This window comes from Kogia breviceps, chromosome 8, assembly GCF_026419965.1.
Source record: "Kogia breviceps isolate mKogBre1 chromosome 8, mKogBre1 haplotype 1, whole genome shotgun sequence".
Taxonomy (NCBI): Eukaryota; Metazoa; Chordata; class Mammalia; order Artiodactyla; family Physeteridae; genus Kogia; species Kogia breviceps.
In genome coordinates, this window is record NC_081317.1 from 89,101,204 (window position 1) to 89,127,642 (window position 26,439).

The 26,439-nt window shown below is 46.2% G+C and overlaps 2 protein-coding genes across 12 annotated transcripts in view; both read left to right on the forward strand.

The window, feature by feature from the left end:
• The first annotated feature begins 92 nt into the window (after positions 1 to 92).
• CLTA (clathrin light chain A) overlaps positions 93 to 26,439 on the forward strand; it is a 34,715-nt gene continuing 8,368 nt past the window's right edge. For 3 of the 11 annotated variants that reach the window (XM_067039687.1, XM_067039690.1, XM_067039688.1), the window contains exons 1-4: positions 14,902 to 15,196; positions 17,491 to 17,682; positions 22,460 to 22,497; positions 24,598 to 24,715. In XM_067039687.1, the coding sequence (XP_066895788.1) occupies positions 14,995 to 15,196; positions 17,491 to 17,682; positions 22,460 to 22,497; positions 24,598 to 24,715 (550 nt within the window). In that variant the 5' untranslated portion in view covers positions 14,902 to 14,994. Of the gene's footprint in view, positions 346 to 14,850; positions 15,197 to 17,490; positions 17,683 to 22,459; positions 22,498 to 24,597; positions 24,716 to 26,439 lie in introns of those variants that run through there. The other 8 variants (XM_067039689.1, XM_067039692.1, XM_067039686.1 and 5 more) reach the window with 7 other exon arrangements.
• Positions 2,599 to 4,365, forward strand: CCIN (calicin). Its single transcript, XM_059072172.2, has one exon. It carries the CDS (start codon positions 2,599 to 2,601, stop codon positions 4,363 to 4,365), a length of 1,767 nt encoding a protein of 588 aa, XP_058928155.1.

The window sequence follows — 26,439 nt, forward strand, 5'->3', positions numbered from 1 at the left end:
GCCTGACCCTGGGTGGGCAGGCCTGGAAGCCAATGGGAGTGACAAGTGTCTGACAGCAGCACCAAGAGACCTCATCCTCCTCCGCCTGAGTCACCGCTGCCTCTCGCGTCCCCTCTCCAGAGATCAGAGCTGGAGGAGCAATTAGAACTCAATTATCCTCACAGGGAGAGAACGGACCAGGTGGAACTCAACTCAGCCACACAGCTAGTCTGTGGAGGGGCTAAAAGCCAAGCTTTGTTCCTTCGGGGAAAACAGAAAGTTTTAGTCCTGTGCAGACACATATCTAAAGAGACTGAGTGCCTCTAACCCTGAAGACATCAAGGTGAACAAATTCAGCATTAAAAGGTAGGTACTTTAAAATAATTTTCAAATTAAGAAAAAGCCAGGTCTGGAATGAAAGGATGAGGGAGAGACAGTGAATAATAATGAGAACTTGACTACATCAGGGAGGGAAAGACCTGGCAGGCTCACATTCCCCAGGCTGCAACGACAGTTTTCCTAGTAGGGACGCTAAGGACGGCCTGAGGGTCAGGAGTGGGGCTCAGGGCCCAGGTTGGAGGAGATCAAGGACGCGGCCCGAGGCCAGGTCCTCTCTGCACGACCTCGCCAAGGCCGCCAGGGTCTGCGTGTTGAGCCCCTTCCTGGGAGCCCCCAGGACGGCTGGTCTGGGTGGGGCCCACAGGAGCCGGCCCTCCTCCGTGGGAGGCTCCCACTGGTCCTTATCCCCTCCTGGACTGGGTACAGCCGCGCCTCGGGAACCCCGAGGGACCCACGCCAGCTCGGAGGCGGGGAGGGCAGTGGATGTACGAGCCGGCCGAGCCCGCGAGCACCCCACCCCGCGGGGCGCCGAGGGGGACGCCCGGGGTCTGGATGGCTCCACTCTGGCCGTCCAGCCCTAAGCCCGCAGTCTGGGGCTCAATACCCCCTTCTGGAAAATGGGCACAGTTGTGTTTTGTGTTGATCTTAGGAGGCCCGGCTACAGGGGAGGAGGAGGTGGGGGGCGGTGCGCCGCTCCCAGGCGGGAGATGACCCTCTAGCGCCACCGCGTGGCCGAGGGAGCTCATGGAGCCCGGCCGGAGGGGATGGGGATTGCAGACTTCCCAACCACCGCAAACTGAGAACCACCACAAGGGTTTCCGAAGGGAGCAGCCGGCCAGGAAAGCCGGAGCTTGGCGAACTGGTGTAATATTAAAGTAATGGCGGCTAGCAACTATTGAAGGTTTGTTACGAGGCAAACACTGTGCTTAACACTTTCTAGACCTTTTCTCTTGTAAACTCGTATTAATCTTTTTTTTTTAAATTTATTTATTTATTTATTTTTGGCTGCGTTGGGTCTTCGTTGCTGTGCGCGGGCTTTCTCTAGTTGTGGTGAGCGGGGGGGGCTACTTTTCGTTGCGGTGCGCGGGCTTCTCACTGCGGTGGCTTCTCTTGTTGCGCAACACGGGCTCTAGGGTGCGCAGGCTCAGTAGTTGTGGCACACGGGCGTCGCTGGTCCGCGGTGTGTGGGATCCTCCCGGACCAGGGCTCGAACCCGTGTCCCCTGCACTGGCAGACGGACTCTCAACCACTGTGACACCAGGGAAGCCCTCTTATTAATCTTTGAAGCAGGTACTATTATTATTCCCATCTCACAGAGGAGGAAACAGGTTTAGAGAGAAGTCCACACTTGATGGAGAGAGCAGACCCATCACAACCCCCAACATTTTACAAGTTAGAGACTTGGAAATGTGGAGAGAATGTCCCAGTTTTCGGGACATTCTGAAATAATCAGGGCTTTGAAGGCCCTCCCATCCCTCAGTACGCAGCTTACTCCTGTGTCCCTGCTCCTGGGAGTGGCCTCCACCTCTCCCTCTATTTTATAAAGAATGGTATCTGTAACTGCAAAGGTCAGAAGCCAAAGGACAGAGCCTTTCTTCTCTGATATCCAGGAGCCTTGGCAGAGAAATATGCTTTGGGGCTTGAGAATCAGACACAGAGGAAAGCTGAGTAGTTACGAGCATCCTGGAAGGGTGGGAAAAATCCTACGTTACAGAAGGCCTGGGTTCCAGGCCCTGCTCTGCTTGCAACTGGCTATGTGATCTTGGGCAAGTCCCTTCTCTTCTCTGGGCCTCAGTTTCCCTCCTGTACAATGTACATTCTTCTAGATGATCTAATAATCCCTTTCCTTCCCCCCCACCCCCCCGGCCTTCCTAACCCTCTCCACACCACCCCTGCCCAAACTGGCTCTGCCATTCCAGAAGCAGCCCTGAACTGAGGTTGAAGGTGCCAGGTGGGAGTTGTGACCCATCTCTGAGTTTCCTCCTGAGTTCTAGGCCCTGGCACTAGGCCCTGGCAGGATATCTGGCCTTGGCAGCTCATCTGGCCTTGGCAGCTCAGGGCCATCAGAGGGGAGAAAAGCCCTGTGCCTCTGAGAAAGCCCTCTGGGGGGCCTGCATTGTGATAACCTCATCCACTCTGTGACATCATCCTCTCTCCCACCCCAACTCCTCCCTGATCAACTGCTCTGCAAAAGACCATCAGTCTGAATCCCAAAGGCCTGAGAAAGTCTGTTCTCCAGTACCTGCTGCTGATCTTCTGCCTCAGCCAGCAAGAAGCACCATGAAATTGGAATTCACTGAGAAAAACTACAACAGCTTCGTGCTGCAGAACCTGAACAAACAGAGAAAACGCAAAGAGTACTGGGACATGGCCCTGACTGTGGACCACCATGTCTTCTTTGCACATCGTAATGTGCTGGCCGCGGTCTCTCCACTGGTGAAGAGTCTCATCTCCAACCACGACATGAAGACCACTGATGAGCTCTTCATCACCATTGACCCCAACTACCTGAGTCCGACCACAGTGGACCAGCTCCTGGACTACTTCTACAGCGGAAAGGTGGTCATCTCAGAGCAGAATGTGGAGGAGCTGCTTCGTGGGGCCCAGTATTTCAACACACCACGCCTTCGAATTCACTGCAGTGACTTCCTGATTAAGTCCATCTGCCATGCCAACTGCTTGCGCTACCTCTTCTTGGCTGAGTTGTTTGAGCTCAAAGAGGTATCAGACTTGGCCTACTCTGGCATTCGTGACAACTTCCACTACTGGGCCAGTCCTGAGGCCTCCATGCACTTCAAGCGCTGTCCACCTGTCATCTTCGGCCGCCTGCTCCGAGATGAAAACTTGCATGTGCTCAATGAGGACCAGGCTCTCAATGCACTCATCAATTGGGTATACTTCCGGAAGGATGAGCGGGAGAAGTATTTCAAGAAGTTCTTCAATTACATCAATCTTAATGCTGTCTCCAACAAGACACTGATGTATGCCAGCAACAAGCTGATGGGCATGGAGAACAGCTCAGCCCACGCAACCCTGATTGAGAGTGTCCTTGTGGACCGCAGGCAGGAGAGGCCAACCAGCCTGCTGAGCTACCAGCGGAAAGGGGCCCTGCTCGATTCGGTGGTCATCCTAGGTGGCCAAAAGGCCCACGGCAAGTTCAACGATGGAGTGTTTGCTTATATCATTCAGGAGAACCTGTGGTTGAAGCTCTCAGAGATGCCCTATCGTGCAGCAGCTCTCAGTGCCACCTCTGCCGGTCGCTACATCTACATCTCTGGTGGTACCACTGAGCAGATTTCAGGGCTGAAGACGGCTTGGCGGTATGACATGGATGACAACTCCTGGACCAAGTTGCCCGATCTGCCAGTTGGGCTTGTCTTCCACACCATGGTGACCTGCGGGGGGACAGTGTACTCAGTGGGTGGGAGCATTGCCCCGAGGAGGTACGTCTCTAACATCTATCGCTATGATGAGCGCAAGGAGGCCTGGTGCCTGGCAGGGAAGATGAGCATCCCTATGGACGGCACAGCCGTGATCACCAAGGGTGACTGGAACCTGTACATTGTCACCGGGCGGTGCTTGGTTAAGGGCTACATCTCCCGGGTCGGGGTGATGGACTGCTTTGACACCAACACTGGGGACGTGGTCCAGTGTATCACCTTTCCCATTGAGTTCAACCACCGGCCCCTGCTCTCTTTTCGTCAGGACAACATCCTCTGCGTGTACAGCCACCGGCAGAGTGTGGAAATCAACCTGCAGAAGATAAAGGCCAACAAGATGACTACCTCAGTGCCTCTCTTGCCCAACAACTGCCCCTTGGATGTGTCCCATGCTATATGCTCCATTGGAGACAACAAGGTGTTTGTATGTGGAGGTGTCAGCACAGCCAGTGATGTCCAGACAAAGGACTACACCATCAATCCAAACGCCTACATGCTGGACCAAAACGCAGGCGAGTGGAAGACCCTGGCCCCCCCACCAGAGGCACTGGACTGTCCTGCCTGCTGTCTAGCCAAGCTACCTTGCAAGATTCTTCAAAGGATTTAAACGGCTTTTTAAGTGGGAGAATAAGTAAATGCATTATTATTCACAATTTAATGAGAGAGAGAAAAAGAAGAAGATGGCCTGTTGGTTCCTTCTTAGTCTTTGTTTGGCCCTAAAGGTGGAGATGCTGGGCTACAGCTACCCCCAGTGGGAGGAAATTCACGGCCACTCTGTCACTGGAGGGATCCAAGCTGAGGCTGGAAGAGTCCCTGATGTGTGGGATCAAGGCATCTCCTGGGTAGTGGCTCCCAGTGGGTGGAAATTCAGGGCTACTCCGTCACTGGAGAGATCCAAGCGGAGACTGGAAGGGAATCCGTGGTGGGTGAGATTGAGGCATCTCCCAGGCACTGGCCAAGGTGATGTCCGGAAGGCCCCCTATTCTATACCCCTGTAGTCACCTCGCGGGCATCTGCTAGACTGACAGTTAAAGCATTTACTTAGAGTTGTGAAGCCTCAGACTCCTCCAACACTCATTTCCCTTGAGTCTGCCTAGGAAGGCAGGGGAGGGCCAATCTCAGGTCTGGGAGAGGAGCCTCCTGGGCTGCAGAGGGGGAAGGCAGTGTGAGCCAGGCTCAGGGATGCGGTCAAAGGGAGTGGGGTTGGGCTGGGAGGGGAGGCAGGGTTACTCGGCTGTTGTGCTTGGCCACGCAGCTATGGTGTGTTTGTGTCTCATTTGTGGGAAAGTTGGGGGTTTACTTACAGTTGTTTCCAGTAAGCAGGGTTCATTGGGAACTTTCTCCAGGAATACAAGTTCTGAGGAGCTGGGGGTGGAAGAGAGGTGAGTAATGGGAGAGAAAAAGGAACCTGCATCTCTGTTGGAGAGAAGATTGGCGATAAGGCGAGATGACGGGATGAGAGACAGGATGGTGTAACAGTTAGGGGTCTGGACACTGGGGACAGATGGCCTGGCTCAAATACCAGTTCCATCACTTACTGGGTAATCCTGGGAAAGCTATTGACATCTCTGTGCCTTAGTTCCCTTATCTGTAAAAGGGGGACAATAAGAGCACCTATCTCACAGGTTGATGTGATGTGCAAAATGCCTAGGACAGTCCCTGGCGTATATTAAAGTGCTGTGGGAGTACTTTTTGAAAAGAAAAAAAAGAGGAGTGAGGCAAGGGTCTAGGTTCTTGCATCCTTATATTAAGTTAGGTTCCATAAAATGTTTTTTGAGACTCCCTACCTCAAAGTCTTAGTGAGCTGTCCTCAATTCTAACTCCCTCTTACTTTTCATTCGTGTACTTGCATATAATCCTCAACAATTTAGGAGAAACTGACTCACATCCTTGAACACTATATATAATCCTCATTCACTCGTTCATTCATGAATTTACTTGTCCACTCATCAATTCACACACACACACACACACACACACACACACACACACACACAGACACACACACACACACACCAGTCACTGAGGCGTCTCTGTGCAGGTCTCTGTGCCAGTGTGTATTACACTTACAGCATGGCTCATTTTGGACTAACTACATACATAAAGCCCCACAAAGCTAGTGAGTGTCTACTGTATTATACAGTGCAGGACACTTCACATATCCTTGTGGTTCAAATCTGCTCCATCCCCTGCCTTTTCCCACTCAATCCTGCCCTACCTGCTTAGCAGCATCTTCCTGACTTCCCTGACAGGTGGCCTCCCTCTTCAAAGCCTACCCCTCTGCCCAAGTCTTACTTTCCTCCTTGCAGGCCAGGACCTTGGACATCACAGCTGACGCTCTCTCCCCTGGAACTTCTCTCACACGTTTCTCACTTCTCTAATCCTGGGCAGCCCCCGCCTCTGCTCACTTCATTGCGTCCCCCAGCTGGAAGAACAGGGTCTTACAGACCCATGAAGCTAAGCCCAGCTGCCCCATCAGCACCCGACCAGGCTTGGCTGACCCCAGAGTCACCTCTTATGACACCGGATGCCATTCCCTAGTGCTGATTCTCCAACCTTCTCTGGTGTCCTGGGGCCCGGCCCTTCCTTCCTCTTTCTTCTCAGCCACTTACCTCTCATTCTGCCACCAGAACTCCAAAGAAATAGAGGTCAAATTACCTAGCACCATAAACAATCCCTTATCCCCCAGAGCTTCTGCTTCTTTTCTGCACCTCAGAGGAAGAGGTGACCTTCCATGATTCAAAACTGACCCCTCCCTGTCTCTCTTTTTTAAAAAAATAAATTTATTTATTTATTTATTTATTATTTATTTATTTTTGGCTGCGTTGGGTCTTCGTTGCTGCACGTGGGCTTTCTCTAGTTGCGACAAGCAGGGGCTACTCTTCATTGTGGCGCGTGGGCTTCTCATTGCGGAGCACGGGCTCTAGGCACGCGGGATTCAGTAGTTGTGGCACATGTGCTCACTAGTTGTGGCTCGTGGGCTCAGTAGTTGTGGCTCCTGGGCTCAGCCCGGGACAGCACAGGCCCAGCGGCCATGGCTCACGGGCCCAGCCGCTCCGTGGCATGTGGGATCTTCCCGGACTGGGGCACGAGCCCGTGTCCCCTGCATCAGCAGGCAGACTCTCAACCACTGCGCCACCAGGGAAGCCCATCAGGGGCTTATTTTTGATGACAGTTGTTTAATAACCTTGCCTCTTCTGTGCACAGCTATTAGCAGAGAAAGTATTACTCTTGAGGAAGAGTTCTGTGAAGACAAAACAAAGATAGTATGGCTCAGAAACATGACAGTTGTAGTGCATTATTTCATTCAGGCCACAGAATCATGACAAGTCTCTGTGCCTTCCTACCTAGCCATCTATCTTAGAATATTTAAGATTTTTAAAAGGATGTTAGAAAATATCCACTACCAAGCATGTCCTCTCTGCATTTTCACCATGCTCAGTAATAAAAAAGCACTCCCATTCTCCTGGGTCTATTTGCTTATTTGGTACCATTTAAAGGATGACATAGAAAGTTCCACTTTGGGGCTTCCCTGGTGGCGCAGTGGTTGAGAGTCCGCCAGCCGATGCAGGGGACACGGGTTTGTGCCCCGGTCCGGGAGGATCCCACACGCCTCGAGCGGCTGGGCCGTGGCCACTGGGCCTGCGCGTCCGGAGCCTGTGCTCCGCAACGGGAGAGGCCACAGCAGTGAGAGGCCCGCGTACCGCAAAAAATAAATAAATAAAATAAACAAATGTTATTAAAATATATATAGTTATGTATATTATATATAATATTCTTTTAAAAATATGTAGTAGTCTTTTAAAAATTCATTTCCTCTTTTTATAGTTAGTCGATAGAAATACAGTTGATTTCTGTATATTCATTATGTATTTAGCAGATTGTATGAGATCTTTAGATATTCTAGATGTGAACCCTTTATCAGTTGTACATGTGGTAAATATCTTCTCTCCACTCAATATGAATCACAGCTCTAAATGCAAAATGTAAAACTAGGGCTTCCCTGGTGGCGCAGTGGTTGAGAGTTCGCCTGCCGATGCAGGGGACATGGGTTCGTGCCCCGGTCCGGGAAGATCCCACATGCCGCGGAGTGGCTGGGCCTGTGGGCCATGGACGCTGAGCCTGCGCGTCCGGAGCCTGTGCTCCGCAACGGGAGAGGCCACAACAGTCAGAGGCCCGCGTACCGCAAAAAAATAAATAAAAATAAAATAAAAAAACTACAAAACTTCTGGAAGAAAACATGGACAAAATCTTTGTAACTGGGGGTTAAGCAAGATTTCTTAACTATGACACCCACCAAAAGCACGATCCATTTAAAAACTGGTAAACTGGACCTCACCAAAATGAAAATCTTTTGCTCTGGGGAAGGCACTGTTAAGGAGATGAAAAGACAAACACATATTGAAGAAAATATTTGCAAATCATCTATCTGGCAAAGGACTTGTATCCAGAATATAGAAAGAATTTGTAATAATTTATTTGGAGATATTTCCATAGTTTCCATATACACAATTATGTCATGTATAAATAATGACTTGGTTTCTTTAAGGAAGTTCCCTCTATTCCAAGTTGCTAAAAGCTTTTATTGTGATAGATGTTGAATTATCAAATATTTTTCTGAATCTATTGAAATGAACATGTTTTTTCCTTGTTTTAGGACAATTCACTTTTATTAATTTGTCAATGTAAAACCATCCATTCCTGGGATAAACCTAACTTGCTTATGACATATTACATATATATTTTAATATAAAATACAATATACATTTATATAATTATTAGCCTCAGTAATTATATAATTTCTTTAAAATATTACCAGATTCCATCCAGTATATATTCACTCAGGTTTTTATTTGTAAAGTTATCATATGGAGCTATTATAAATGGTATTTTCAATTTTTTAGTTTCTAATAATACACTGCTAGTACTATATAGAAATACAATTGATTTTTGTGTGTCGACCATATTCCTTGCAACTTTGCTAAACTCACTTATTTTAGGAGTTTATTGGGTAGATTTCTTGAAATTTTCTATGTAGACAATCATGTCATCTACAAATAGGGACAAATTTATTTCTTCCTCTCTAATCTGTATGCCTTTTATGTCTTTTTCTTGTCTTGCTGTGCTGGCTAGGACTTCCAGTACAATGTTGAATAGGAATGATGAGTGGGAACATTCTTGACTTATCCCTGATCCTAGGGGGAGAGCATTCAGTCTTTCACCATTAAATATGTTTTTCATAGATGTCCTTTATCAGGCTGAGGAAGTTCTGCTCCATTCCTAGTTTGCTGAGATTTTATAAAAAGTGAATGTTGAATTTTGTCAAATATTTTTTCTGTGTGAATTAATATAATTATGTGAGTTTTATTCATTAGACTGTGAATGTGGTGTATTACAATGATTTATTTTGCAAATATTGAACTAGCTTTGCATCCTGGGATAAGCTACATTTTGTCATGATATATTGTTCTTTTTATATGTTGCTAGATTCAATTTGCTAACTTTCTGTAGGATTTTTGCATCTCTGTTCTTAGGGGATATTGATCTACAGTTTTCTTTTCTTTTTTGGTACTACCTTTGTCTACTTTTGGCATCAGAGTAATGCTTGCCCCATAAAATGAGTTGGGAAGTGCTCCTTTTTCTCTCTCTCCCTTTTTAAAAACTTTTTATTGAAATATAGTTGATTTACAATATTGTTCATTTCTCTCTTTTTTCTTTCCCCTGGAGACATTGTGTAGAATTTGTTTTACTCTTTTTTTTTTTTTAATGGTACTCGGGCCTCTGACTGTTGTGGCCTCTCCCATTGCGGAGCACAGTCTCCGGACGCGCAGGCTCAGCGGCCATGGCTCACGGGCCCAGCCGCTCCGCGGCATGTGGGATCTTCCCGGACCAGGGCACGAACCCGTGTCCCCTGCATCGGCAGGCGGACTCTCAACCACTGTGCCACCAGGGAAGCCCGGCATGTGGATTTTAAACAGTTCTTTTAGGGAGACTTTTTGTTTTCTTTTTATCTTGCTTGGAGTTCATGGTGATTCTCTTAAATCTGTGGTTTGATTTCCTTTACCAATTTTGGAAAATTCTTAGCCATTTTCTCTTCCAACATTGCTCCATTCTTTCTCTACCTCCTTGCTGAAATTTTTTTTAATTAATTAATTTATTTATGTATTTATTTTTGGCTGTGTTGGGTCTGTGTTGCTGCGCGTGGGCTTTCTCTACTTGTGGTGAGCGGGGGGCTACTCTTTGTTGTGGTGCGTGGGCTTCTCATTGTGGTGGCTTCTCTTTTTGTGGAGCACGGGCTCTAGGCGTGCGGGCTTCAGTTGGTGTGGCATGGGGGCTCATTAGTTGTGGCTCACGGGCTCTAGAGCACAGGCTTGGTAGTTGTGGCTCATGGGCCTAGTTGCTCCACTGCATGTGGGATCCTCCCAGACCAGGACTCGAACCCGTGTCCCCTGCATTAGCAGGCAGATTCTCAATGACTGCACCACCAGGGAAGTACTCTCCTTGCTAAAATTACATTATAAAACCTGTCCCTGGGCTTCCCTGGTGGCGCAGTGGTTGAGAATCTGCCTGCTAATGCAGGGGACATGGGTTCAAGCCCTGGTCTTGGAGGATCCCACATGCTGCGGAGCAACTAGGCCCGTGAGCCACAACTACTGAGCCTGCAAGTCTGGAGCCTGTGCTCCGCAACAAGAGAGGCTGCAATAGTGAGAGGCCCATGCACTGCGATGACGAGTGGCTCCCGTTTGCCACAACTAGAGAAAGCCCTTGCACAGAAACGAAGACCCAACACAGCAAAAATAAATTAATAAATTAATAAACTCCTACCCCCAACATCTTCTTTAAAAAAAAACCAAAAAAACCTGTCCTTCATATCCTATGTTTTTTATGCTCTTTTCTGTGGTTTTCATCCTTTTGATTCTGTTTCAGCTTGGATATTTTTCTGCTCTGTCTTCTGTTTCGCTAATTCTATTTTCAGCTATGTCTAATCCACTATTAAACCTATCCGTTGAACTCAATATCAGATACTGTTAATTTTAGGTCTCAAAATTTTAAACTGCTGAAATTCTCATTATTTTAATTCCTTGAAGTCTTTAATCATAAGTAGTTTAAAGTCTAAGTCTGATAACTCCATTATCTGAATCCTCTGGAATTTCTATTGTATGCCTGTCCTTGAAAATATTTCTGAACATGTTTTGTCTTTTCATGTTTATTTATTTTTGGATGAAATTTTTTTCTGTCAGAATTTACTCTTGCTTTTGGCAGGCAGCTCTAAGGTAAGGGCACTATAAAGCCTGGATCACTTTAATTCAATCAAGGCCTTTTCCCCCTTTATTCCTAGTAGGTAGCCCTTTGGGGTCCCAACAAAAAGCCTGGTATGTTTATCAGGGCCCCTTCTTCTTTGTAGGCCCTCAACTATTTTCTTCTCCCAGCCTTGTTTTTTGAAAACTCCACTCAGCTTCTCAGCCTCTGCTTTTACAACTAAGTCTCCTTGAGAGGAAAAATGGCTCCAAATGTTAGGCTCACTTTTCTTGGCTTCCCTCCCGTTCTAGAACTTTGGCCTACAATTCCTCACTGCTTTGGTAGTCCTCTGATGCCTTCAAAGAGATTTTTAAAGCTTTTTGCCCAGATCTTCTAGTTGTTTTCAGCAGTTGGCCCCAAACAACTTGCCCACCATTGCTGGAATTAGATCCTCCTCTCTTCTGAACTTGACTTTGATTTCCAATATCCTGTGGAATGTCTCCTGAATATCCCAGAGGTCCCTCGTGTTCAATATGTCCACACTGAACTCTTCATTTGTCTAATCTCCTCCCATTCCACACAACTGGCTTTTCCTGTTGTGGCTATTTCTGTTCATGGTTTCACAAGCTATAAAAGTTATCTGTGAATCTCCTCTCTCTCTGTGCCTCCTCTCTCTGCTATTACTTACCAAGTATTATACTATGTATACTACCTCCATTATTTTCCTTCTACCTGAGCCCACTGCTCTGTTTCCTAGAATATCATCCTTGGCCCCCTGCATCTCCCTCCTGAACCACTGCAGCAGTCTTTCCTAACTGTCCTCCCTGTTTTCAGAACCCTCTGCCATGCTAACTGCCTGAGCTTCCAGAAGATTCTTCCAGAACAGGGTTCTGACCAAGTCATTGGCCAGGTAAGGTCCATTAAAGGCTCCCCACAGCTTCTGCAAATGTAGTAATAATCCTCACCTGGGCTCTCAAGTCCTCCATGATTTGACTTCAACACACTTTCTTCAGCTGTATCCATTTACTTTCCTGATCTTCCATCACCTAGCCAAATCACTTCCCAGAGCACAGCCTGCCTTTCTTCCTCTCCATCATATATATCTCACAACCCTTCTCCTTTGAGATCCATCTCAAATGCCACTCCATTCCAGCAACAAATGTTTATTGAACACCTGCTATGTGCCAGGTATAATGCTAGACCCTAAGAATACAAAGATAAGTAAGGCATACATGGCCCCTGCCCTCACCTAAAGGTCTAGTGGGAGAGATAGACACTGCACTTATCTCCTGTATGAAACTTTTCTAGGACTTCTCAACCAAATGTGACTCGCCTCCCTTCCATCTTTTCCGTTCTTTGCTTGCTCACCACTGCCCTCTCCACACCCCTACCATATCACCATCTGCACCTATCTTAATTTGTATGCATTTCTTACCACACTTCTTCTGGATCAGATACTTTTTGGCTTTAGAGAGTGGGGTCTGTGTCTTAACCTCTCAACCAAGACCCATCAGACGTCATTGTGTGGCCCTTGATCTGGCTCTGGCAGAGTGCTGAGGAAAGATCCTGCACAGTCCAATCTCTGCCTCTCCCTAGAACCAAGGGTTCTTCCCAGCTGTGTCACCCAGTACTTCCCTCTCCTCATCTCTCCCACTCCAGGCCAGGAGCTCCCCTCCTTGTGTATACTTCTAGCTACCTTCTGGATATCACCTAAATCTTCTTCTCTGTCTCCTGGCAATTACTGGAACTCCCCCAGAGAGCATAAACTAGTGGCTTTGGTGATTTCAGGTATGATTTATGATCTCATCCTTTCCCCCTGCAACTCTCCCAGTCCCTACCTCTTGTGGTAGGTAGGGACTTCCCATCAGTGCTCCCCAGATCATCCAACTCCACATCACTGCCCTGCCCGGACCTTCATCATGCCATTCCTCAACGTCTTTCCCACAGCCTCTGTTCCCATCCATCCTGCACACAGGGCTCAGATTAACCTCCTAAGCAGCACTTTGATCAAAGCATTCCTTTTTCTGGAACCTTCCATAATTTCCTATTGCAAATAAGCCTCCTTAGCATGGACTGCATTCAAGACCCCAGCATATGTCTCCAGATTTACCTTCAATTATTCCTCTACTTAAACCCTTCAGACCCAGCCAAACTAATTTACTCTCTGTCCCCCGAATATGCCAAGCTATGAAACCTGTACAACTGTAACATTAGGCCGCCAGGAGTAACTCTTCTAAACCTTACCCAAATATCATAACTGAACTCCAAGCCACCTCCTCTGTGAAGTCATCCCTAAACACCGCAGCTGATTTCTTCAATTTTGAGTGAATAAACACTTGCTGATTTTGCATGATGAGAGGTGGTGCCCCCTCTAGCAAGTGACTCTCAGGACGGCTTCCCCAGAGTTACGCGCTTGCCCCCGAGAGAATGCTGTCTGTCTCTCAGCTGCTACTGCTGTGAGCAACCAAAAGTTGTCTTCCTTGGGCCCTCTCACTGTAGTCCCTGTCCCTTATCCTCCTAACAGGGGCAGGATATATTGTTTCAAAGAGAAGAGGAAAGTGAAACTACTTCATGTATTGTTGCCAGTTTCTGTTACAGATGAGCCCATTTATGTTAGGGATGAGCATTAAAACAAAAGGGGGGGGGACTGAGTCAGGTGCAGGCCCTAACATTTTAAATTTCTTAAATGATTTTCTTCAAAACTTTCCTACACTTCATACTTTAAACGACTTTAAAGGTAAATACATGCTTTAAGGAAGCAATTACCCTTTTGTGTCAACAAAGATTAGTGTATATTTTTAGGAACCACTTTCTTGTCCCTTGCTGACTACCTCTGGAGGCAACTTTGACCTCTGGCTGGTTCTTTTGGTTTGTTTCTGTTTTCGACTTTTTAGGGTGATGGTGGCGAAGGAGAAAGGTCCTTCTTTTGGCCAGTGGATAAGCCCCTCCTCAACATGAGCACGAGAAACTGGAATCACTGGATTATCCTCCCTAGGGTGTAGACAAAATTAACTAGCCATGTTATTAACATGTCCCTGATTTAAAAGAAATACTGACAGAACTTTGTTTTCTAAGCAAGTTCCTGCTGTCCTTAGGTGGGAAGGGTGTGCACATATAAGATGTTGTGGCTGGTACCATTCGGGATTGCCCAGGAGACCTGGGTTTCCTCTTGGCCACTGACTCCCTGTGGGACTGACCCCTCATGGGGGCCTCAGCTTCCCTACGAACCCGATGATCCTTAAGGAATTTTTCAGTCCTAGAAACTTCTGTCTAGCTCTGAAAAGAGTACTGGCTGCAAAAGGGCTTTGTATAAGGGGATATATTCGCCTTTTTATAACAATACTAATAGGGGAGAAACGTCAGAGTGGATCTGAATTGATTACATTTAAGTCAGGCGGCTCTAGGGGAGAAAACAACCCAGACTGGGTCAATGGGTTAACAAATAAAAATTTTTTTATAAAAGCCAGTACACAGCCATAAAAGGAGTCAATCTTCCCAGTAATCCTGGGAGGGAGATAGTGCAGGATTCTTGTTCCCATTTTACAAATGAGGAAACTGAGGTTCAGAAAGCCTAAGTGGCTTGACTCTTCTGCAATCGGCCAATCATCGCCGCCCAAACTTCACCTCTCTTCCCAAAGGCGGGTCAGGCAAAGCTGCTTTAAGTCACGCACCACTTCCGCCTGCCGGGGGCCGGCCGGGCTCAGAACCCTCCACGCAGGTGCTTTCCGAGTCACGAGCTTCACTCGGGGGCCCAACCCTCCTCCGGCTGATTGGTTAGCTCTTGAACCACTTATGTCCTCTGATTGGTTATTACCTTTTCGGCTCTCCAACACAGCCTAGACCGACCGGATATTGGGGCAGGGTTTCCGCTTCCGTCTTCTCCCTCCTCCCGCTTGCTATATCAGTCGCCACCACAGCGGCCGCTGCTGGGCGCGGAGTCGGCTGGTCGGTTGGTGTGTCTCTCAACGTCGGCGTCCGTGCTGTTGAACTGCCCGCCATGGCTGAGTTAGATCCGTTCGGCGCCCACGCTAGCGGACCCGCGCTGGGGAACGGAGTGGCCGGCGAAGAGGACCCTGCCGCGGCCTTTTTGGCGCAGCAGGAGAGCGAGATTGCGGGCATCGAGAACGACGAGGCCTTCGCTATCCTGGACGGCGGCGCCCCCGGGCCCCAGCCGCACGGAGAGCCGCCGGGGGGTCCGGGTGAGTGCGGGCGCGTTCGGGGCGGGAGCATTTGTCCGGAAACTCGGCCCGGAGCGGGTCTGAGAGCTCTGTGTAACTCTTGTACCTCGTTGAGCGGGAGGTTAAAGAGGAATGCAAAAAGGAAACGGGACCCCGGCTCAGTCATGCAGAAACGCAGGCTCGGCAAGACTGGTCCGTTCTGTGAGTGTGTTTGAGCGCTCCCGGGCACGGGCGGGGGAAAAAGTCAAGAAAATAGGATAAGCTGAGGAGCTCGAAGAAGCCCGTTCAACGGAGGGATCTTTCATTGAGCACTTGCTGTGCCTTGAGCCTGGCCTCAGAGGCACAGCCGCATTGGCGCACTTTGGCCAGACTTACAGGCCAGTCTGAGCCTAACACAGACCAGTTAGTAGGAAGGAATGCCGGAAAAAACAAAAAGAATCGTGGTATCGTTTTCGAGACAGAAACGAAAATGGCAGTGCAGTTCAGTATTTCAGCACTTAAGGTGTACAGAATGTTTGGTGAGGGGGAGGAAAGGAGGAGTGAATAGGGAACGCGAGAAAGACGGCCTAGCCCTGGAGAAACTCTGGCCAAAGAGGGCAAGAGTTTTACCGCTTGTGGAACGTATCACTGCTAGGACTTCCGGAGCTCTTCTTCTGGGACGAGCTTTGGTAGGCAGTGTTGCCTACGCAGAACCTGAGATTAGCCTGGATCGGTCTTCCAGGAGGTGAAGGGGAAAAGTAGTGTGGCCTTTTCCCAGCCAAGCTCCAGCAAAAAAGAGAAAGCGAGCACGTGGCAGGCTGCCAGTCTGACTTCTGAATGCCTTACCTGTGTGCAGTGCTTCGGATTGTGGCGGTAGGAGTTAAGGATGAGTCGAAGAGACCTTTTTAATCGTATAGGGAAGTAGAAAATGAGCTAGAAGAAACGGGACGCGCGGCTTTTCATTTCTTTAAAAAACGTTCCAGCTAAGGGAGAATAAGGTACAGGTGGGACAGATAGGGATGTTTATGCTACCCTAAACTCAGACCTTAAGGGGCCAGGTAGGTAACATAAATGAGGGAAACATGCGGGCTGTGAGATAATGAGCATTGGAGACTGCGGCTTTGGTGCACTAGAGTAGTGAGTGGTCTTCGTAAAACCGTTCGGACTCCGAAATCTCAGTCTTCAGCCAAGCAGAACCTGTTTGGGGAGTGGGCGTGGGGGGACTGCTAGTTTGCAGCCTGAATTTTTATACTACATCATGCTGCCTCCTGAGCAAATCAGTTGCCCAATAAGAATTTACAGGAGAAAGGGTAGTATACCTGAAAATGCAATTTATAGCAAGCAGGTTGGGCTGAACTAGGCTGTGGCTGGAAAATGAATTTGGCTTTAGGTGATTAGGGTTTCTTTGTTGTTGTCAGGAGGTCTTCAACATTTGCCTGAGAATCGTAATATGTTTAGATCCTTCGTTTATCTCACTCATTGAATAGAAGGAGAAAATAGTCCTGCAGAGAAACGACTTGCTTAAGAAAAAAGGGCAAGTTAATAGCTGAGCACCAAGTCCCCCCACCTTAGACTGTGCCATAGTCTGTTGCAGTTGTTTAAGCAGGGGTGGCGTGGGATAAGAGATTGTCATTTCTTGCTTTTTTTTTTTTTTTTTTTTTTTTTTTGTGGTACGCGGGCCTCTCACTGCTGTGGCCTCTCCCGTTGCGGAGCACAGGCTCCGGAAGTGCAGGCTCAGCGGCCATGGCTCACGGGCTCAGCCGCTCCGCGGCATGCGGGATCCTCCCGCACCAGGGCACGAACCCGCGTCCCCTGCATCGGCAGGCGGACTCAACCACTGCGCCACCAGGGAATCCCCGAGATTGTTATTTCTGAAAGGCAGTTGTGGTTGCCCTGGGGAGGACAATCAGGACTCATAGAAGACTGTCCTGATTGAAGGACGGTGTTGACTCTTGCTCACTGTTGTATCCCTGGTGCCTAGCAGGGTGTCTGGCACACCGTAGATACAAAGGAATGTGCAAAAAATGTCAGGTACACGGGTCCTGTATAGAACCAGCAGATCTTGGTGATGGGAGGGGTAAAAGGGAAAGAATAGAGCTGGACACACAGATCCCTTGTGCATCAAGCTTTCAGCAAAGGGAAGGAAGGGATGATTGCTGACTTAGTTCCTAGGAAGGACTTTCTTAGTGAACTAAGCATTTAGTGACTTAAAGCCAGATCTCTGACAGTGTAGTTGAGGTTGGTAATAGTGCAGTGGTCAGCACTTCCGTTGAGGATTAGAGCACTAGTTGGACACTTTACCTTCTTTCTTTTTCTCTTTTCTTCTCTCTCTCTAGGGGTTAAGATTCTGTGCTGTCCTAGACTGCTTGAATGTGAGTTTAGCTTTGTGGTCCCAGACAACTTACATAACCATCGCTGCCACTGCCCTGCCTCAGTTTTCTTCTCTGTAAAAGGTGCGGATACACACCACACAGGATTGCTAGGATTATATTGGAGAACACCCGTAAAGTGCTTACACACAGAACCTGGTATGTTATGACTACATACAGTCCCTGCCTATTATTCCTTGGGAGTGAGGTGAGAAAGGTGTTACAAAGCCTATAGGCTTTGGGGTGTACTGAAGACACAGATTTTAGGAGGGAGCTCTGTATCTGATGTGTTAACCGTACAGAGATATATAGGCAGGAGGCATTAACAGAGATTGAGGAACATACCTAAACTCCCCCAACCTTGGAGAAAACTCCCATGGAGGAGGGGCTAGGCCTGAGCCTTGGATAATGCCCTCAGTTGTTAGGACATCTGGAGAAGAACATTAGTTTAGAGGTGGGAGGTAACAAGCTGAGTGAAGTGGCTCAGGGATACTGAATAAGAACAAACATCAGGAAAGAGGCAGCCCGAGTCTAGAGCCAAGGAAAAGCCCTCAATCGTGAGGGCTGAGGATGGAGGAGGATAAGAGAGGGGATTAAGGAGCCACTGAGAGAGTATGGCAGTGAGGCACTCATCGAAGGAAGAGAGGTACGTAAAGGAAAGCTTTCTGGAGGTGGAGAGTAATTTTCTTGGTATCAGTGGTGGAGGGAAGTTCGGGGAAATTGCATGCATGATGCTTAGTGATACTACTGCATGTTTGCTGTGCCCCAGGTTCTCTGTACTTTCAGATCCATGCAGTAACTCTGCAGGCAGAGTGGTAGTGTCATCCTGTTTCAGGTGAGAACTGATGCTTGGGGAGGTTAAGCAGTGTTCCTAAAGTGGCAAGCTAATGCATGACTCCACAGGATTCAGACCCAGGTCTACTTGACTTCCATTGGTTGGGGAACATGGGAAGTTGAAGGTGGGTTTGGGATAAAGAGTCTTCCATCTCTGGAAACTTATTCTGGCCCTTGTTTCTGTCTGGAGTTCTAGAGATGCCCTATAGAAAGTTTCCTTCTGGAGCATCAAGTTGGTTAGCTTAGTTGTCCTAATAAATCAAGGCCCTGGGTGGCCTTTCTTCTGCATGTTTCTATAGCAACAGATGATCCTTTGATTTGAGCCAGTTGAATGTCAGTACAGTAGTACAGTAACTAATAAAAGCTCAAAGCACTTGCCATTGAGTCTGGATGAGTCTTCAGACCTACAGGACAGGCAACATGTGACTTAGAAAGAGCTATGGGATGAGAATTGCTTCTGATGTTGTGTCTGGAGTAGTGACCAAGGTCTCTCCTACTGACAGTGGCCTGGGTTGAAATAAATATTAACTGGATAGTTGGTGTGTTAGTTGTAATAACCAAAACGTAGGCCTGGCCAGACTAGCCATTGTAGGCCCGAAGATTTAAAATTATCTCACTTTTTTTTTTAATAGTATTTACTTACTTATTTATGGCTGCGTTGGGTCTTCATTGTTGTGCATGGGCTTTCTCTAGTTGTGGCGAGCAGGGGCTACTCTTCGTTGCGGTACGCAGGCTTCTCATCGTGGTGGCTTCTCTTGTGGAGCATGGGCTCTAGGCGCGCGGGCTTCAGCAGTTGTGGCTCTCGGGCTCTAGAGTGCAGGCTCAGTTGTTGTGGCACACAGGCTTAGTTGCTCCGCAGCATGTGGGATCTTCCCAGACCAGGGCTCGAACCCATGTCCCGTATCTCACTTTTAAAATTTTACTCAAAAAAAAAATAAATTCCAGGTGGATTAAAGAGAGGCTTTTTTTTTTTTTAAGTACCAGAAGAAAGGTGAATATTAGAGTAGGAAAGGCCTTCATCATAAATGCAGACAGAGAAATCATAAAGGAAAAAAAAAAACTGATAGTGTCTCATATAAGTTAAGTAGTTCTAGGCATTAACTATTGTAAACCATACAAAAAGATAATGGGGAAAATATTTGCAATATGAGAAAACAAATAATACAGAAAGAATACTTAGAAATCAAAAGATAGAAGAATAGGCAAAACTCAGGCAGTCTAGTAAAGAAAAAAATCAAATGTCAGGTGATCACCTCACAGAAGATTGGCACAACAAAGGCACCTTAAGGTTTTTTTTCCTGCTATCAGATTAGCAAAAATTTTAAAACACGCTAAAACTCAATCTCTAGTATCAGTGAAGGTCTGAAAAATGGGGCACTTGTGGTGATGGTGGAAATACAAATGGTGGACCAAAGGGGGCAAATGGCTGGTGTTTAGAGGTCTTTAGAATATATATTCTGTGATCCATCAGTTCTATGTCAAGAAATTTTTTGCTGAGGAAGGATTGAATATGCCCCCTGCAAATACTTTTATTAGTTTTTTGCTAAATTTACATTTTCAAAACTTGATAGAATACTTTAAAAATGATGGGGATAGGTGGCACAGAAACAGCTTAAAGTAGAAAAAAGCCACTGACAAAAACTACAAGAAACTCATTTTTGTACTTTCATAAATCAGGAGTAAATCAAGTAAGGAAATTAAGAAAACTACGAGAAATATGTTGAAATGATTGATAAATAACCAGCAAGTGAAACATGATCAGAGCTATGATGGGTTGGTAAGTGCTTAGATCCTGTGGGTTGTCTTCATGCCTCAGGTTATCAGATGATCCTTCCTCTGACTTCTTGCTTGCCCAGATATTGCACCACTTTTTAAATGATTATCTCATGATACATGCATTTAATGTTTTTCTTATATATCTTAAACATAAAAAATAAATTTAAGAGTGAAAATACTGTCATTAGTTAACTGCCCCTTCAAGAACACCTTACTTACTTCTCAAGGAACCAACCCTACATGTATTTTAAGGTCGTTTGTGAAGTGCTGATACATACAGATTTGTTGTGAGGTTTAAACTTAATGTATAGAAGGTGTTTAACATTGTGCCTGGCACATTGGAAGCAGTAAGTAGTAGGTGTTTTCATACTAAAAAAGTTGAGAATTTAATGATACAGATGAATGGATTGCTAAAAAGCATCTGTTATAGGAATCGTTTTGCTGGAAGATATTTTATGTATATGCATTAGATAAAGTAAAAAAATAGAAACCAATAGGCTGAGTAATGAAATTATGTGGCATTTTCTTCTGTCTCCATTTTCCTTTTTTTTAAAACAATGTTTTGGTATCAGGGAAGCATGCTGGGGAAATGAGAGTTTTCAGTACTTCCAAAGCTAAGAGGAGGGTAATTGGGAGAAGCAAGAGAACGAGGTTGATTTGGAAAATAGGTGGTTCAAGTTGGGTTTAATTAGTTAGGAACCAAGAAAACTGGAGGAGTGGTTTGATGAAATCTTTGCCTGTTCAAAGGAAAGAATGTGGCTGAGAGCACCCTGCCTCTGGCTTCCAGGAAAACCTCTGATGTTTCTGAGGGCCTTGTGATGGTGGCCCACACTAGCTGCTCTGCATTCCTTTTACTACGTGGGTTCTTGTATCTTTTAGGTTCATCTCTTTTCTCCTCTTCCCTCTCCCATCCCATGCAATAACATGGTCATCATAGTTTGAAAACAATTGGACAAAATACTGGAAGTCCTACATAGTAGGCAGTAAATACGGGTCAACCAACAGAGAATACATAGAATATGTAGGTGGACGCTACATTTTTATGGTGCCTGTAATGAAGCTTTCAAGGGGAGGCAGAGCAGCCACTCCAAAGGGCTGGTGTGCAGCCTGGTACAGGCTGTCTCAGTGACAGCTGTTGGGTCAGGGCATGGGTTAGAAACACATGCTTATTGGGCCAATCAGGTAACTGAGTTAGTGACACACAGAATGGGTTAAAAAAAAAATGGGGCTAGTGGGGACTGGCAAAATTTGCCAGAGCATGCTGCACGTAAAGGCTGCCTTCATTTAAGGAATGCAGGCCCAGTATTGCCAGATCTTCTGTCTGCACACCCCCCCCACACACACTGGGAATCCTGATTTTGTGAAATTTCCTGATTTAGTGCTTTGTATTTTAAATAAAATATGTTCAGCCTGTGGACCACCATTTTGTACTGTATGGATTGATAATCTCTGGGTCTTAACTTAGAATTTTTCATATTTCTGAGGTGGACTTTCTCATTTAGCTCATGAACAATTAATTGTGCCAATAAGATCAGATTGTATACAATCTGAGTTTTTGTAACTTGCATCCTTGAAAACACTAATTTGGTATGCCCAAATCTTACTGTTCTGGACTAATTCCAAGTAGACTAGAGGAATTAGTAAGAAGTCTCAGCTGTAGATCCTCAGGTGCCAAGCCTATTCTAGCCACAGGACGGAGAGTCCTGACCCCCAGGAAAGCACCTTGGTTTAAATATGAAGCTGCATGTCTCTGCTTGCTGTGAAGGATTCCAGGCAACCCTTATCCTTTGCCTTCTCTAGAACTTTCATAGAGAAACTGTTGCTCTGTGAGGCTCTTCTGCCAGGCTTCTCAGTGTTATCTGTAAGCCAGAAGACAATTATCAAAAGCTTTTGGACAGGGCTTCCCTGGTGGCGCGGTGGTTGAGAGTCCACCTGCCGATGCAGGGGACACAGGTTTGTGCCCCAGTCTGGGAAGGTCCCACATGCCGCGGAGTGGCTAGGCCCATGAGCCATGGCCGCTGAGCCTGCACGTCCAGAGCCTGTGCTCCGCAACGGGAGAGGTCACAACAGTGAGAGGCCTGCGTACCAGGGAAAAAGAAAAAAAAAAAAAGCTTTTGGACATGTTTGTCCACATTTTGGTGAAGTCATTTGTGTAAGCACATCTTGATTTCATTAACTAGAAAGTTGTCCATTGTTTATATGGTACCTAGCACAGGGATAGTATTTAGTAACTTAGAGTACTTATAACATTGTGTCATACTCTATAACCCTTTGGCCCAGCATATGACCAGCCCTGATTGACAGATTGAAATCTTATGTCTTGCAGATGCTGTTGATGGAATCATGAATGGCGAATACTACCAGGTACAGAGTACTCTGATTATGTTGCATGATAGTGTTGAGAGTCTTCCTTTCCTGTGATTTGAATTGACTGACTTGGAAAGGACCCCACTCCTTTGACTTTCCTGGATGTATCAGTAACTGGTATGTTACCTGCCAAAGTGGAAGGATTTGAAGAGAGGTGACATTGATAGAGTAGTCTTTTAAAATGTGATTGACCTGGCCCTAGTGTTACCAACTTTATTCTCAAGAAATGACCCTTCATGGTGATGGCAGTGGTGGTGGCAGTGGCAGTGGCGGCTAATTTAAACACTGTGCCATATAGCGTCAAGCACTGTTTATACTGAATTTTCTTTAATTCTCACAATAATCTGAGGGACCTGAACTATTGTTATTCCCATTTACAGACGAATAAACTGAGGCACACAGAGGTTAAACCAGGAGTCTAAAAGTAACAAAGGTAGTATGTGGTGGGGCCAGCATTGGAACCTTCTAGCTTTTAGATTGTCTTGAGGGTGGGGGTGGCTGGTATTTGTGACAACTACCATTATTTTCCTTCTGTATCACTGAGTTTTTGGTCACCAGCCCAACTTGCATTGGCTTAAATAGAGAGAATTCACTAGCTCATATAATTGAAAGAACTCTGAGATAGGCTAGGGGTCCTCGGACCTGGATTCTGACTCAGTTCCTCTAGGACTCTGGTTCTGCCAGCTGAGTGTGCAGTTTTATACTCTTTCATGGTGGCAGAATGGCTACAGCACTTCCAGGTCTCACATGTGCATGTCATACTATCCAGAACAACATGGTGGTTTCTCCCAACCACTCAACAAAAGTCCTATGTTTCCCTCTTGACCAGATGGAAGTAATCACTGTATCCTGGGGAAATAGCCTGGTGCTTTGCTTCTGCCTGGGTTTCTGCCCACCCTTCAACAAGTTAACTGTCAGGAAAGATGAGATTAGTCTAATTGGTTTAAGCCAAAGGTGGACTAACTTTGCTATAAAGGACCAGATAGTAAACATTTTAAGCTTTGTGGGTCATAAGGTCTCTGTCAACCTGTTCTGTTGCTGTAACATGAAAGCATCTATAGACAGTGTGTAAACGAATGGGCATAGCTCTGTTCCAGTAAAATTTAATCACAAAAACAGGTGGCCGAGCTGGCTATAGTTTCCAATCCCTGGTTTAGAGCTTGGTCTTTAGAGTGAGATGGAATGGGGTTCAGCCCTGGCTTTATCCCTTACTAGCTGTGAATTTGGAAGTGTTATTTCTCAGCGCCTCAGTTTAATCCCCCGACTGCTGACATGGGAATAAAAATTTGACTTGTAAGGTGTTTGGGAGGTAAAGCTTTTATGTGGCTGAAACATGGAAAATGCTAACAATAAGTTAGTTACTAATACTACTGTAAATAATTTTCTCTCCATCTTTGTTTATAGTCTGGTTAAGTTAAGCTGGTAATATTCCTAGTTCAGTAGGTGAAATAATTCTATAAAGATTAGATTCTATTTGAATCTTTATCAATTTATTAGCTCCCAAATCTCAACCACTATAAAGAACCTGTGTGTCTCCCTCCCCTCCCCATACACTGTGACTCACATTGGCCTGCCTTTTTATTTTCTTTGGTGTGACTGTGGTAACTATACATTTTCTTTTGGACTCTCTTTTTCCTAGAATTCACTATATTTTGATTAGGTGGTATTAAGTGTACTTTTCTCTGTAGTGTATAATAACATTAGAAGTGTCAGGTTCTAGGCCTTGCCGTGCTGTGTATTTACCTTTGTTACTTTGAAGATACCACAATCTCTGTGTCACGTAAGGAAACTAAAACTGATCACACTGTTTCCTAGTAAGTCCATTACTCACTTCCCCAGCCTTTCTGTCTCCCACTCATGTCCCATTTATTAACAGGATAAGAACTACTCAGGCTCCCTTGTGGATTGCAAGGATTGAGTGCATAATGTTGAAAGCTCCCTGTTGGCACGTAAGGTGGTGGTGGTGCTCGTAAGGTAATCCTTTACATTTACCACAGCCATCAGTGTTGCACATAACCAGTGGTTCTAACTTGGGTGAAGCGTGTTTCTGGGAGGAGGTTTTGGTACTGATAGAGCACAACTGTGTTTTGTGTTAAGGAGAGTAATGGGCCAACAGACAGTTATGCAGCTATTTCACAAGTGGATCGATTGCAGTCAGAGCCTGAAAGTATCCGTAAATGGAGAGAAGAGCAAACGGAACGCTTGGAAGCCCTTGGTAAGGAATCCCTTTCTGTCTTTGGGTATCTGTTTTCAGTGGAATAGTTGACCTTGACTCTACTTTTATCCGTTTTTAACATGAATTAGCCATAATGTCCTTGTACAGTTTTGGGGAAGGTATCTTTCCCAACAAGGTCACAAGGCAACCACATGGAGATGCTTAATCACAGGCCGCTGTGTGGGGATTCGGGCAGCCCGGAGAGGCACAGTGCACCTCTCCTCTCAGGAAGGGCAGAGTGGTGCTGTGGAAAGAGCCTTGGACTTTGAGTGAAAGACTGGCCTCCAGGCCCAGCTGTAACTTACCAGCTGTGGGCACTTGGTTGCTCAAACCTTAGAGTCTGTTTCTTCATCTGTGAAGTAAGATCAGTGTTATCAACCCCAAGGGTAGTCTGAGATAGTATTTATGAGAGTGCTTTGTAAACCTGAAGGTACCATATCCATGTGAGGGACTGCACAGTCCATTTACCATTTGAAGGCTGAATTTAAAGTAATGCTTGAGAGGAAAATGTGAAGGATGTTAGGTAATATGTACGATTTGGTTTTCTTACCCTAATATCCCTGTAAGTTTTTACTTTTTATGGGTGAGGAAAGTGAGGATCAGAGGAAGAGTAAGTTTTTGAATCACCACGGCTAGAAGTGGTAGAGTTAGAATTTCAGCTTAAGTCTGCTCTGCTTCAGAATCCATACCCATCCCTTCAGCCACATTGCATTTAGTGTACGCCATCTCGAGGGGCAGGCTGAGCCTGAGAATCAGTGCCAGCCAGCCTGGCCTTTGCTGAGGAGCCTTCTCCATGGAGTGTCAGCTGTTGGTCAAGATCGGGAGAGACTTGGTATCTGTACATGTGGGTTGGAAAGGTGTGGCAGAGGCGGGGTGGTGGTGGTGGTTTTATCCACAGGGTATTCTTTTCTCAATTTTTTATTAAAATTTCAGAGACAGGGGCTTCCCTGGTGGCGCAGTGGTTGAGAATCCGCCTGCCAATGCAGGGGACACGGGTCCGTGCCCCGGTCCAGGAAGATCCCACATGCCATGGAGCCTGTGCTCTGCAATGGGAGAGGCCACGACAGTGAGAGGCCTGCGTACCACACACACACACACACAAAAATTCAGACACAGAATAGAGTAAAACAAACGTGTGCCCCTTCCTCCAGATTCAGTAATGAACATTTTGCCATATTGGGTTGTCTTTGTGTAAATGAGGCATGTATGTTTTATACACTCACATGTGCATACATTTATATGTGTATTGTGAATGTACACATAATTTTTTTCTGATTCACTTTAAGATATAGACACCGTGCCTAAATATTTTATTGTACATCTAGAAATAGCAACATGCTTCTATGTTACCACAGTGTCAGCATTATTATTCCTTCTTGGGAAGCGCTGAACTAGTGAACACATGGCTCAGGTGGTGTAGAAATAGGAAAGGACACCTAGAAATAGGAAAGGAATTGACCCAGATAATACAGCCAGTTAGTGTCTCTCCAGCCCAGTTTCTGTGGCTTTCAGAACAGAGGGCACACTTATGTTTAACCTTTACAGCAGTATCCAATAGTAGTTTCTTTGATGATGGAAATGTTCTGTATCTGTGCTGTTCTGTATGGTAGCCACTAACTGCATGTGGCTATTATGACTGAGAAACTGAGTTTTGAATTTTATTTAATTTTAATAAATTTAAATAGCCACATGAGGCTAGTAGCCACTGTACTGGATAGTGCAGC

Excerpts from the sequence above, each read along its gene's own strand:
- CCIN (XM_059072172.2), top strand. The coding sequence starts at position 2,599 with ATGAAATTGGAATTCACTGAGAAAAACTACAACAGCTTCGTGCTGCAG.